Source organism: Crinia signifera, chromosome 2 (assembly GCF_055691185.1).
Source record: "Crinia signifera chromosome 2, ASM5569118v1, whole genome shotgun sequence".
Taxonomy (NCBI): Eukaryota; Metazoa; Chordata; class Amphibia; order Anura; family Myobatrachidae; genus Crinia; species Crinia signifera.
This window is the reverse complement of record NC_139218.1, coordinates 265,363,556-265,377,176: the sequence shown is the minus strand read 5'-3', so window position 1 is coordinate 265,377,176 and position 13,621 is coordinate 265,363,556. Positions and strand designations below refer to the sequence as shown.

Sequence of the window (13,621 nt, the reverse complement as noted above, 5' to 3'; positions counted from 1 at the left end):
AATCCCTCGCCCCCCCCCCCCCCCATGCTCATAGTCTTGGGGGTGTGCGTCTGGCGAACAGTTTGTTCGCCGTGGCCACACGCACCTGGTGCATGCACATGAACAGAAATATGCAGGCACATAAAAAAAAAAACATTGTGCTCGCATGCGAATTTGCATGCAAGCCTGACAACCAGAATAACCCCCTTTGTGTAATAACTTTTAGTATGTCTTTGGTGTGATCATGGGGCAGGGGCTACGAGCAGAGTTTATTTTATTGAGTTTTCTCTTTGCTTACTTTGATATTTCTGTGGGACTATCAACGTCTGCTTTTTTCTTTGACGACTGTTCAATCTACTGTCCACAAAGTACTTTTGTTCAACAAGTCTTTTGGATTTGTTCATGATGGGCTTCTTAAATATGTACATGTGCTTCCTACTCTGTACTATATCTATTATTTAATATTTTACAAATGGCTTCAATAAAAATATATTTAAAAATAAATCTCACAGCATATAGTAGATTTAACATCCAAGCTTGCATTTACAGCCAAATACAATGTATTAATAAGCCAGCCAAACCCATATGATAAGGAGCCAGCCAATAACATTGATATCCCCCCCCCCACCAAAATAAATGCTTCATATAGCATTTATATTCCTTGCCCACCCGCCATATTATATTGCACCACCCCACATATCATTTATCCCCACAACACACTTAGAGGGAAGCTAAAATACAGAATGTGTAAAACAGAGAGGAGGAGTAGGTAGGGGACCAGAGAGGATCCACATAGCAGGTAGGACTGAGTCTGCCTCAAGTAGGGTTGGTCACCATTAGGTAATAATAATCATGGGCTTCTTCGATTACAGCCCCAGTTCCCCACAAAAGATTGCATCAATACAGTAGATAAAACAGACAAATCTATTCTCTGTGCATAATTCTAGGATCCATCACATGGGTTATCTATCAGGTGATCTACCCTTGCAGTGTTTTCTTCAGCTTTCTCTGCAATGTATTGTTAATTGTTTGCATGGTGTATTTTTCATACATTTAATAATATTTTCATTTTTTCCCAGGTTTTCTGGAGCAAGGCTTGCTTGTGAAAGATTCCAAGAAGTTAAAAGATTATTACACAAAAACTTTGCAGTTTAAGCTTGATATGTTGTCCCTATTGCCAACTGACTTAGTCTACCTAAAAACAGGACCTAATATCCCAGAGCTACGGTTTAATCGCCTGTTTAGGTTTGCAAGGATGTTTGAGTTTTTTGACCGCACCGAAACCAGAACCAATTATCCAAATATTTTCCGTATTGGAAACCTTGTCCTTTATATTCTCATTATCATACATTGGAATGCTTGCATTTACTTTGCAATATCTAAAGCCATTGGGTTTGGATCTGACACATGGGTCTATCCCAACATATCTCATCCAGAATATGGACGTCTTGCACGAAAATACATTTATTGTCTTTACTGGTCAACCCTCACCCTTACTACTATTGGGGAGACACCACCCCCAGTAAAGGATATAGAATACCTCTTTGTGGTGTTTGATTTCCTAATTGGTGTTCTTATATTTGCCACCATTGTTGGTAACGTGGGGTCTATGATTTCAAATATGAACGCATCTAGGGCAGAGTTTCAATCCAAGATTGACTCTATAAAGCAATATATGCAATTCCGTAATGTGTCTAAAGATCTGGAAGCCAGGGTGATTAAGTGGTTTGACTATCTCTGGACAAACAAGAAAACAATTGATGAAAAGGAGGTCATGAAGAACCTACCTGACAAACTGAAAGCTGAAATTGCCATTAATGTTCATTTGGAGACCTTAAAAAAGGTTAGGATATTTCAGGACTGTGAAGCAGGTTTACTGGTGGAATTAGTCCTCAAACTAAGGCCTCAAGTCTTCAGTCCTGGTGATTATATTTGTCGAAAAGGGGACATTGGACGTGAAATGTACATCATTAAAGAAGGTAAGCTGGCTGTAGTAGCGGATGATGGTGTGACTCAGTTTGTGGTGCTCAGTGATGGAAGTTATTTTGGAGAAATTAGCATATTGAACATTAAAGGGAGCAAATCAGGAAACAGAAGAACTGCTAACATTCGAAGTATAGGATATTCTGACTTGTTCTGTTTATCTAAGGATGACTTAATGGAGGCTCTCACGGAGTACCCAGATGCTAAAGCAGTGCTAGAAGAAAAAGGAAAACAAATTCTTATGAAAGATGGTCTCATTGATGAAGAGGCAGCAAAGGCAGGGATAGACGCAAAGGACATAAATGAAAAAGTTGAAAAGATGGAGACTGCTTACGAAAGTTTACAGACCAGGTTTGCCAGATTGCTGGCTGACTACAACTCTACGCAATTAAAGCTTAAGCAAAGGATTACTAAACTAGAGAAAAGTATGAAAAATTACAGCGTGGAGCACGTGTCCGAAGGAGCAGACAGCGCAGGAGAAACAGAAAGTGCTAAGCCCAAAGACCATGATAAATAATTGCATAACGAGATTTTTTTTGATACTTCAAACTCAGCTGAAGACTACTGTGTACATTTTATACATTCTTTCTACTGGACAACATAGGATCTTTTATTCTAGCAGCTTCAGCTCATTCTGAGCTTACATGGGGGCAGAACTTTTTTTAAATATATATTTTAGTTTTTCTTTAATAATGTATTTTTGTACTCAAGAACTTTTAGAGTTCTTCAGACAATGCAATGGCACAAACAGTTCCAGATGTTATTTGGTGCAAGGTAGACTAGTTGTAGAAATATATATCTTCTAGTTTTATATTAATTATATAATTATATGAAAATTGCTCTTGGTTCATATATATAAGAATTAAAAATAACATTTCTGATTCACTGATTTTGCCCACAAGGTATAGCGTCACATATGCTCACCAAGTTAAATATTTGTAAAAAGACATTTGGATTATGCACCCTAGAGGGTTATTTATTTATTATTTATTATCAGTTTCTTATATAGTGCAGCATATTCCGTTGCACTTTACAAAGGAGACAGTGATGCAACAAACTGGGTATTTACAGACATTCAAAGGTAGGTGGGCCCTGTTCGCAAGCTTACAATCTATAGGGAAATAGGCATTGATACACAAGGATAGATTTTCTTTATTGCATAAAGTCCACCAGAATGCAAAAGTTCCAGCACACCAGGCACATGTTTGTCTATTTGTATCAGGGCTGTAGGAAGGAGGGCATGAGTGGTGCTGTTGCTCGGGTAACAGGGTTCTGGTCACAGCACCATCGCTGCCCTGCAGCTCCTGCCCATTGAGAGTGGAGGTGGTTTATGTGCAATCCAGGCCCCAATCACCACTCTAGCCGCCGACACAAGTGAGTAGACTCTGGTACTGTGTCAGGGTTTACTGCACATGCACTTCTCCAGGAAAATGGCACCCAAGGCATATTCACAGGGATTTGTTTACTGTGATTACACAAATAGCCAGGTAAATGGCTGCTGTGCCAATTTCCCAGTGATTTGTACAGCGATACCACTGCGGACGTGGGATTCCAGAGAGGAACGTGTTGAGCATGGGTGCCGGTTGTTGCGGTGTGGACGCCACTGGTTTTAAGGTGGTTTATCAAACATAATACTTTACAATCCAGCTAAAATTTAAATTTGGAGTTCTAATACCCATTTAATGCACTTCTGATGGAAGAGAGGATTGTTTAAAACATGTATATTCATTTATGATACACTCACATGAAAATATGAAAGGGCTTTACCTATATTAAATTGTACTTTCAGACCTCACTAATAAAATGCCTCTTCCCTCCAGAACCTCTGATATATTTTATAAATCAGTAACTTTGTCTTCATTTGTATCACTTTTACGTGAACCAGTTTGTAGTATAATTAAAACAATTTAGAAAACTGTAGACTTATTATTCTATAAAGTCATTTTATAATAAATGCTGCTTAAAAAATAAATATCAGGTAAATATATATATAACATTTTTCTTATATTTTTTCTTATATTGTTTTAACCTGAGATCTACATAGTGGGAATAATTTAGTCTATCCACTGTTTATATAATATCTATGGGCCCGATTCAGACCAGACCTGGCCGATTATCAATATACAGTACTACACATGCTAAGAAATCCTGCTACTTTTTCCTTTGCTAACCATTCGCAAAGTACGTACAGGAAGTCTGTGTCTGGGGCTGGAAACTGGCCGTTTCATGGGAGTGCCAAGAAAAACGCGGGCGTGACTGGAAAAGAGAAAAAAACACTAGAAGGGAAATTTAATAAGATGGGAGTTCTGTTTCACATGGCATGTTGCTATGGGCAACCAATCAGAATATACTTCTTATTTATTTAGCACCTTCTAGAAGAAAAATAGATAGAATCTGATTGGTTGCCCATAGCAACATCACATGTGAAATAGAACTCCCATCTTAGTAAATGTCCTCCTAGGAGTGCTTGGAAAAAGCAGGCACGGCCAAGCATTTTAAGGGAGGATGTGCGTCAGCTCCGGCCTCGAGCACCCTAATTTCATTACAGCCGCAGAGTGAAGGGCGCTATCCACTAGTGGGATATGGCCACTGTTTTTATGTGATTCCAATGCTTTGCTGCAACTGATCACATGCAAAGTGACACAACGCTTTTCCTATTCGTTGTGAGGTGCATTCCAGTGAGCCCACATTGCAATTGCACACCTGCCAACTTGGTTCTATGATGCTGGACATAATTATGGGGCGTGGCTTGCCAGAAAGGGGGCATGGCCTATACTCACATCTTTCCGCGAGGCCATGTCCCCCATTTTGACACTGGGGGGGACATGGTCCAGAGGCTCTGTGACCCTAGCCATGCCCCCAGCCCCTCTGACAGCAGGAATAGGGCATGTGCACAGCATCTACTTAGCGCTGCTCACCAGCTGACAGGGGGGACTCCCAACAGCCCCCCCCCCCACCACCACGGGACAGTGCCGGCTGGGAATCGGGACTGTTGGGAGGTATGCAATTTGCGGATCAGATGGGCGGCCATGAATAATTGTCCCAGCCCGTAGCCCGGGCTAGCATGCAAAAGTTCTGCATAATATGATGTATGTGATCCAGCTGCCGAGGAGTTGCAGAGTGATTTGGTGGGGTATTGCATGTGAGGTACCGCATGTGATACCTTGCCCTAGTGGTTGGCGGCCTTAAGTCCCTGGCTATGTGGAGCTTGTGTTCAGTGGTGACCAGTTGGGAAATCATTAGATAGTGAGAGGCTTACTAATGGACTAGTGGCTTACTAAGGACCTTATATATTTGCTTGGCTGCGAATAGATTAGCAGACGTACACATTCATTCTCACAGCGTGCACATAATCCACAAGGGGGGATTTCACTATAGCAGGGCGGCATCTACCTGATTGTTGGCCTCTGCTAATTTGCACAACATTGATCAGGTCTGAATTGGGCCCTATGTTTACACATTGCACATACACAGAAATGTACACACATTTGTCTGTAGCCACATGTTCCACTTAAAGCCGCTTACTCTTGGGAAGCCAGTAAAGGCCTGTTCACATACCTGTGACAAAGGCAGACCTGGAGCAGATGCATTTCTGTCTGCCAAGGCACCTGCATGTGCAGAAGCCTGGGGCAATGATATGACAATTGGCCTCACTTATTTTATAAACATTTCTACTGTATAGTCCACACATTCTGCAGCGCTTTACAAACATTCCAACATTCACACCAGTACTTGCTCAGTGGAGCTTACAATCTATCTATTCCTTATAACCGTGCATTGATACACATACATTTCTGAGTTATTTTTTTTTTGTCTAAAGCCAAATAACCTTCCAGGATATTTTTGAAGATTGGATGGAATCTATTGGAAACCAAACACAGGGAATTTAAAACATATCAACTCCACACAGATAGACCATGGGTGAAAAGTAATGGGGGACGATTTTTCAGATCGCACCAAATCACACATATCACATTTTCAGCGAAAAATCAGACATGTAATATGGTGCAATTTTTTTAGACAGAAATCGCAATTGATTTCTGTCTTGTTCTTAAAAATCTCCATGGGGTGCCGGGGACAACCCCAGGCTTCAGCCGGATAGGTAAAACCTGAAGGAGGACCCCTATATTGAAGGGATCCACACTCCCCCAGGGACCCTGTCCGGGTCTTACTAGCCAGGGTGTTATTGTGACAGCTGGAGGACCTTGTATAAAAAGGGTGTGGTATAGGGGTCCGACAGTCGATATCCCAACAGTCATTAGCCTGACGTCGGGATCCTGACTGGCCGGACCCAGACAGCATGGCGAGCGCAACAAAGCCCCTTGCGGGCTCGCTGCACTCGTCACACTGCAAGCACGGTGGCTCGCTACGCGAGCCACCTATTCTATTCTCCCTCATAAGGGTCGTTGACCCCCACAAGGGAAAATAGCCGACGGCTGTCGGGAACCCAGCTGTCGGTGTTTTTTGACAGTCAGGATCCCGACGTCGGGTGAATGCCTGTCGCATCCTGACTGTCGGGACCCCGTCCGGCACCCGTATAAAAAGTGTCCCACCACTGTGGCATTACACCGGTCCCTTTGACCAGGAAATGACCTCAGTGCTGGTATATTAAGCACTACACCATCCATGCGGCCAATTTGCTAGTGGTTTGGTTGATTTTGTGTCGATAGATCCCATTAATAGTATTTGTGGCTGCTATATTAAATTAAGGTGAAGCATCTATTCTAATTTATTGGGCTCTCTATTTGGACTGTGTCAGGAAAGAATTCTCCCTTTTTGCTTTAAAAGGCAGAAAACAACATTATGCTTATATGGCAAATGTGATTTTTACACATGTTTTCTTGTTTATTTGACATCTTACATTTTTATATTCAGCACAAATATGTTAATGTGGCATTTACCATAACGGCAGTGCTAACACTGTAAGCAGTGGTTCCCAAACCAGGTGCCACAGGGCAATTGCTGGGGTGCCTTACTGAAGGTTGGTGGTGCAGGACCAAAACAAATAATTTCTTGTCAGTTTTATAGATAAAACTAATGCTGGTGGCTGCCACAACCCTGTCTACCATTGGTTACGGTATAGAGGGTAGGTCGACAGTCACTAGGTTGACCATGGTCTAGGTTGATTATGTTGACACCTGAAAATGGTTGACATACCATAGTTCGACATTGCCAGATGGTCAACACAATCTTAAGGTTGACATGCCATGGACACTCACAAAGTCGACACAAGATTTTCACTTTTTTCTGTCTATGTCGACATGGACACCGTATATGTGTACCACATCCCCTCGCATGGCTCGCTGCGCTTGGTACAATATTGTATTATCACGCTATGCTCACTTGGATAGTAAAGTACGAACTAAGTTGGTCTACACTCGAAAAACTTGTGTCGACCTTTCAAGTGTCAACATGTACGCTTGGGTCGACCTGTCAATGCCGACTTATGGTATATCAACTATTCCCAGGTGTCGACCTAGTGACTGTCGACCATTAGTGGTTCACCTAGTGATGCCCATTACACGTTACATAACACAAACCGTAATGCCCATTACACATTATGCGACACATTGGCCTATTATGCCATAGGCGACACACCGTGTTGCAGATTACACATTATACCACACACTATTATGCTGATTACATTTTATGCCACATGCTATAATGTGACATAAATAGTGATTTCCAATACATATTATACCACTCAACATAATGGCTATTACATATTAAGCCATATAAATTCCACTTACCTGCATGTTAATTGCTAGCGGTTTCTTGCTCAATGCCAGGGCCTTCATGTTTGATGCCATGGGGGATTACATGCACATAACTGAGGGCTCAGGGCCAGTCAGGATTCACAGGGCCACACAGCACAGGTCCACACAGAGCTGAAGCATTATACTGGGACAGCCGAGCTGAGGGGGGCTCAGGAGGACACTGGGACAGGGACAGCCAGCCTTGTGGTGTCAGTCTGGCAGCCTGAACGTGCCCTGGGGAAAACAGGGAGTTGGCAGGAGCCAGGCAAAGGCAGTAGCAAACATTATTTGCAGTACCACCTACAGCCACAGACTTAGAGGCAGCCGCAGCCAACTCAACAGCCTGCCAGGTTGGTTGCAAATAGCAACATGAGGCCACAGAGCACAGAGTCAAAAGAGAGTGTGCAGCTGCCGTGCCCGGAAATTGTATAGTCCGGGAACTCCACCCGTCTGGACTGCGGACATTGGGATTAATTACTGGACTGTCCGGAGTAATCCCAGACAGGTGGTAACTCTAGCCTCCTGGGGAGCTGCCAAGAATATCAGGTTCGACTTGTCCTGAGGACACGTCGGCCTAGTGTATGGGGGGCCTAAGTAAGGTTTATCTCTATGTTTCTATTAATGTGGATGACTACAGTAGCTTTGTCCATTTACCTCAGCAATTACCAGACAATCTCCTCGCTATGTACACACTGCTTTTGTCTCTGAATTTATAAATTTTTGCTAATATTTGTAAATGAGTATATGTTATAATGGAAAATATTTGCATTACTTAATACACTGTGTGTTTTAATACTACTTTCTTTTCAAAAGCACAGGATAAGTAATAAATAAGATGGACAGAAAAGACTGTTGTTTGTTGTCTTTGACCATAGAGTGGAACAGTGACCCTCAAAAAGTTCAGAGATCCACAGAGTATAGTATTTACTCCGTGACACCACAATCGCTACGTATAAGAGTAAGTGAAGTGTTATAATTTAGGTTTAGGTTAAATTGTGGTAGTGGCATCCATTTTTTAGGCCTTCTTGTGCTTCTGCAATAATCTCAGAATGTGGCCAATACCTCACATTGGGCCTTATTCTGGTTGGTGCGTAAATTTCCGTATACTTTCGGATGCCGTTTTTTAGCCGTCTGCGCAAGCGCGGGGAACACTATGCGCATGTGCCACGCATGGTCTACGTACTTGTACTCACTAATACCGCACAGAAATGTGCACCGCACATTTAGTAGGTAAATGCAGATTTGTACACCAATGACCAAATAAAACTGAGGTCAGACATGAAATGTATATGTTAATGTGGTATACGGTCATTTGGTCGATCACGGGAAGATCGAACGAACTTAGGTCGCCACCACTTCACAGACACTGTAAAGGTCGACACTTACATTACATCGAAACCTTATAGGTCGAATGTAACATAAGTTGGAGGGATCCCAGTGGTGGAGCCCTTCATGGGTGACAGTGTAATGGGTGTTTGCAGCGCTGCACAGTGCCAGGTCATTCTGGCACTTGTAGTGCCACAGTAATAACAGAGCCCGGCAAAGCGCTATCAACTAGCGTGGAATGAGCTTCTAAATGTAGACGGGAGGCTGTGTGACTTTGGGGAGTCTGGATTTAGTCAGGTATAGGGGTGCTTAGGGGTGATGTCTTTATTGGGTGCAGCTAGGGAGATGGAGGGATCCCAGTGGTGGAGCCCTTCATGGGTGACAGTGTAATGGGTGTTTGCAGCGCTGCACAGTGCCAGGTCATTCTGGCACTTGTAGTGCCACAGTAATAACAGAGCCCGGCAAAGCGCTATCAACTAGCGTGGAATGAGCTTCTAAATGTAGACGGGAGGCTGTGTGACTTTGGGGAGTCTGGATTTAGTCAGGTATAGGGGTGCTTAGGGGTGACGTCTTTATTGGGTGCAGCTAGGGAGATGGAGGGATCCCAGTGGTGGAGCCCTTCATGGGTGACAGTGTAATGGGTGTTTGCAGCGCTGCACAGTGCCAGGTCATTCTGGCACTTGTAGTGCCACAGTAATAACAGAGCCCGGCAAAGCGCTATCAACTAGCGTGGAATGAGCTTCTAAATGTAGACGTTAGGCTGTGTGACTTTGGGGAGTCTGGATTTAGTCAGGTATAGGGGTGCTTAGGGGTGACGTCTTTATTGGGTGCAGCTAGGGAGATGGAGGGATCCCAGTGGTGGAGCCCTTCATGGGTGACAGTGTAATGGGTGTTTGCAGCGCTGCACAGTGCCAGGTCATTCTGGCACTTGTAGTGCCACAGTAATAACAGAGCCCGGCAAAGCGCTATCAACTAGCGTGGAATGAGCTTCTAAATGTAAAAGGGAGGCTGTGTGACTTTGGGGAGTCTGGATTTAGTCAGGTATAGGGGTGCTTAGGGGTGACGTCTTTATTGGGTGCAGCTAGGGAGATGGAGGGATCCCAGTGGTGGAGCCCTTCATGGGTGACAGTGTAATGGGTGTTTGCAGCGCTGCACAGTGCCAGGTCATTCTGGCACTTGTAGTGCCACAAGGGCCGGTATAAGTCTTCTTAGGCTCCAAAGTAGGGAAGTATGCCTCTAGGGAAAGTGTGGGGGAGGTCTCAGAGGTTCCACAGCAGCCTGCTGCATTAAGTACAACAGGGATCCTCCACAGAAATCCTCGAATATTTGATAGTCAGACTTTAGCGCCCCCCGAAATCCCGGCACCCTGGGCAGCTGCCTACTGGGCACCGCAGTCATGATAGGGCCCGGCAATGCGCTAGAGTGGAGTTGAGCTTCTAAATGTAGACGGGAGGCTGTGTGACTCTATGGGGAGACTTGGGGAGTCTGCATTTAGGCGGCAATAGGTGTGCCGTATTTAATGGGTGCAGCTAGGGAGATGGAGGGATCCCAGGGGTGGAGAGCTTCATGGGTGATGGTGTAATGGGGGTGTGCAGCGCTGAGCAGTGCCAGGTCATTGTGGTACTTGTGGTGCCACAAGGGCCGGTATAAGTCTTCTTAGGCTCCAAAGTAGGGAAGTATGCCTCTAGGGAAAGTGTGGGGGAGGTCTCAGAGGTTCCACAGCAGCCAGCTGCATTAAGTACAACAGGGATCCTCCACAGAAATCCTCGATTATTTGATAGGCAGACTTTAGCGCCCCCCGAGATCCCGGCACCCTGGGCAGCTGCCTACTGGGTGCCGCAGTCATGATAGGGCCCGGCAATGCGCTAGAGTGGAGTTGAGCTTTTAAATGTAGACGGGAGGCTGTGTGACTCTATGGGGAGACTTGGGGAGTCTGCATTTAGCCGGCAATAGGTGTGCTGTATTTAATGGGTGCAACTAGGGAGATGGAGGGATCCCAGGGGTGGAGAGCTTCATGGGTGACGGTGTAATGGGGGTGTGCAGCGCTAAGCAGTGCCAGGTCATTGTGGCACTTGTGGTGCCACGTCAGAATACTGCTGTACAACGTGGTTTATGTGTCAACCTATTAACGGTGACCCTTGTGTAAGGCGTCCTAAATGTGCTCAAATTATAAACAGTTGACTTTGCACTTATTGACCTTATAGCGGGCCACCTATTGTTGATCGACCTTGTAATTTTCGACATGGAAACGGTCGACATATTTAACAGTCAACCTAATAGCGGACGACCTAGCGATTAACGACCTCGTACTTGTCGATAAAAATGCGGTCGACCTAGATACAGGTCGACCTAATAGCGGTCTACCTTTCTGCCGTAAGACCTTGCATATTTCGATCTAACTATGATGGACCATATGCTACTATCTATACACTTTCGATAAAACCGTACAGTCTGACTAACGGCTTCGACCAAAACACCGTCGATCTAATACTCGTCGACCATATAATCCCATTCCGATGGCGCAAATTAATTTATTTATTTTTTCTTAAATTTCTATGTTTTTTAACCTTAATAAATAGTTAATTACAGTTTGAAGTTGTCTGTTTGTTTTTTAAAAATGGAAAAGTATATGTGTAACTTGTTTATAATCTTTTAAATAAGCAAACTGTACATACTGTATACAGATTATGGCCCTTATTCTGGTTGGTGCGGTCGAGCCGCATATGCGGCTCCGACCGCACCAGACGAATCCCCGCCCACCATACGGTTCGCCACGGCCGTCCGTACACGGACGGCTGGCGAACCGCACGAAAATGGTGGAGGCGTACGCCTCCACCATGCTGGGAGCTGCCCCCTGCATTCGATGGTCGACGACCATCGAAGGCAGGACCGCACGCCGCGGCAGCTCCCGCAAGCTGAGACCACACGGACAATCGTCCGTGTGGTAGCTTGTATGGGGGCTGAAAGCTGACATCCGGCGACGTCAGCTTTCCGCCCCCATGAGTGGCGTCATGCCCTCATTACCATGCGTACGCCCCGCGTTTGCATGGGAACGCCCATGAAACGCGGGGCGTACACATAGGGAAATGAGGGGATGAAGCCCCTCACGCCCCTATACGCCCCCTTTGCGGCGTCTAAATTTTTAACACGGAGAATTCCCCTGCACATGCGCAGAGTGACCTCTGCGCATGTGCAGAGAGAAAACATCGGCGGTACGGCCGCACGCGGGCCGTACCGAGCCGATTAGAATAAGGGCCTATGTTATGTTCACATGCTGTAAGGGTTAATGTGTGTCATGAATATAGTAGTAATGTGTTTCAGTATATATTAAGATTTAATTGATTCAAATAGACAACAATCACTTTTTAATGAGGTTGCCTAATTGCATAAGTGGGTCATGTGTTCGCTGTGTGTGCTCCGAAAAATAGTGTTGTATTGAGCGAAAATACTCCGCATCGGTGCCTACGGCCAGGTTCCCGTACGTTCCAACGCGGTAAGACCGTGCTTACGCTGTAAGACCGTGCAGAATCTGTACGTGTCCACCGCACACGCAAGGTTTGTATGTCGTCCGTACACACGCCCAATTCTTAAAGAGCGAGTCCATCCAAATGCGGGGGCTCAATGGGCATTACTACGGACGATGTCCGCATAGCGTTGTGTGCGGCCCGCTCCGTAAGAATTCAGGAATGTACGCACCGATCAGAATAAGGGCCATTGACCTTATATATGGGACAGTGCAGGGCCATCTTAAAAGCATTGTGGGCTCCTGGGCAAAGCAGTAGAGTTGGGCCCTTACCTACACAACCACTTACAACAATGTCAATGATAAAAACAATTAAGATAGACAGGAAACAGTATGACATTGTTATGAATTATTTATTATAAATGCAGTGTTCAAATATATATATATATATATATATATATATATATGGCAGGAGCCGGAAATCACACTCTCGCAGCGCCTCTGCTCTGAGACTACCCTGAGAGCGGAAGCAGGGATCCTGCCTCTCGTGCAAGTCATTGGTTAGTACAGCCACTGCGCGCCATCCCCTCCCAGACTGTCTCCAAGTACTGCTCTGCCATCCAGAGGGTGGCGGGCATTAGAGCGGAATGGCTATCAGGGTGCGCTGTGGTTGGAGGGCCCTTTCCATTACGGTTAGTAGTTGTACAGGGTCAGATCGTGGGGGCCCTTGCCCATGGGGGTGATAGGATTGCTCTTTAAACCCTTTGCATTGAGGGGCCTTTGGGCAACTGCCCTTCAGGTCGCTATATGTTAAGACGGCCCTGGGACAGTGGCATCACGACTACCTGCCAGATATGGATGGATTGGAAACAGTCAGGAGCCCCTCCCATGCAATGCATAATGGGGCAGATGTATTAAGCCATAACAAGAGATAAATGTAAGGGTGATAAGGAGAGATAAACGTCCAGCCAATCAGCTCCTTACTGACTTTTTCAAACACAGCCTGTAACATGGCAGTTAGCAGGTGATTGGCTGGACGTTTATCTCTCCTTATCACCCTTGCATTGATCTCTTGTTAAGGCTTAATACATCTGCCCCACTATCCTGTATTTGG

At 45.0% G+C, this 13,621-nt stretch overlaps 1 protein-coding gene across 6 annotated transcripts in view; it reads left to right on the top strand.

The window, feature by feature from the left end:
- CNGA3 (cyclic nucleotide gated channel subunit alpha 3) overlaps positions 1 to 8,546 on the top strand; it is a 46,495-nt gene extending 37,949 nt beyond the window's left edge. For all 6 annotated transcript variants that reach the window (XM_083168551.1, XM_083168552.1, XM_083168553.1 and 3 more), the window contains one exon: positions 1,059 to 8,546. In XM_083168551.1, coding sequence (XP_083024677.1) covers positions 1,059 to 2,479 — 1,421 coding nt within the window. In that variant the 3' untranslated portion in view covers positions 2,480 to 8,546. The remainder of the gene's footprint in view (positions 1 to 1,058) is intronic.
- The last annotated feature ends 5,075 nt before the right edge of the window (positions 8,547 to 13,621 follow it).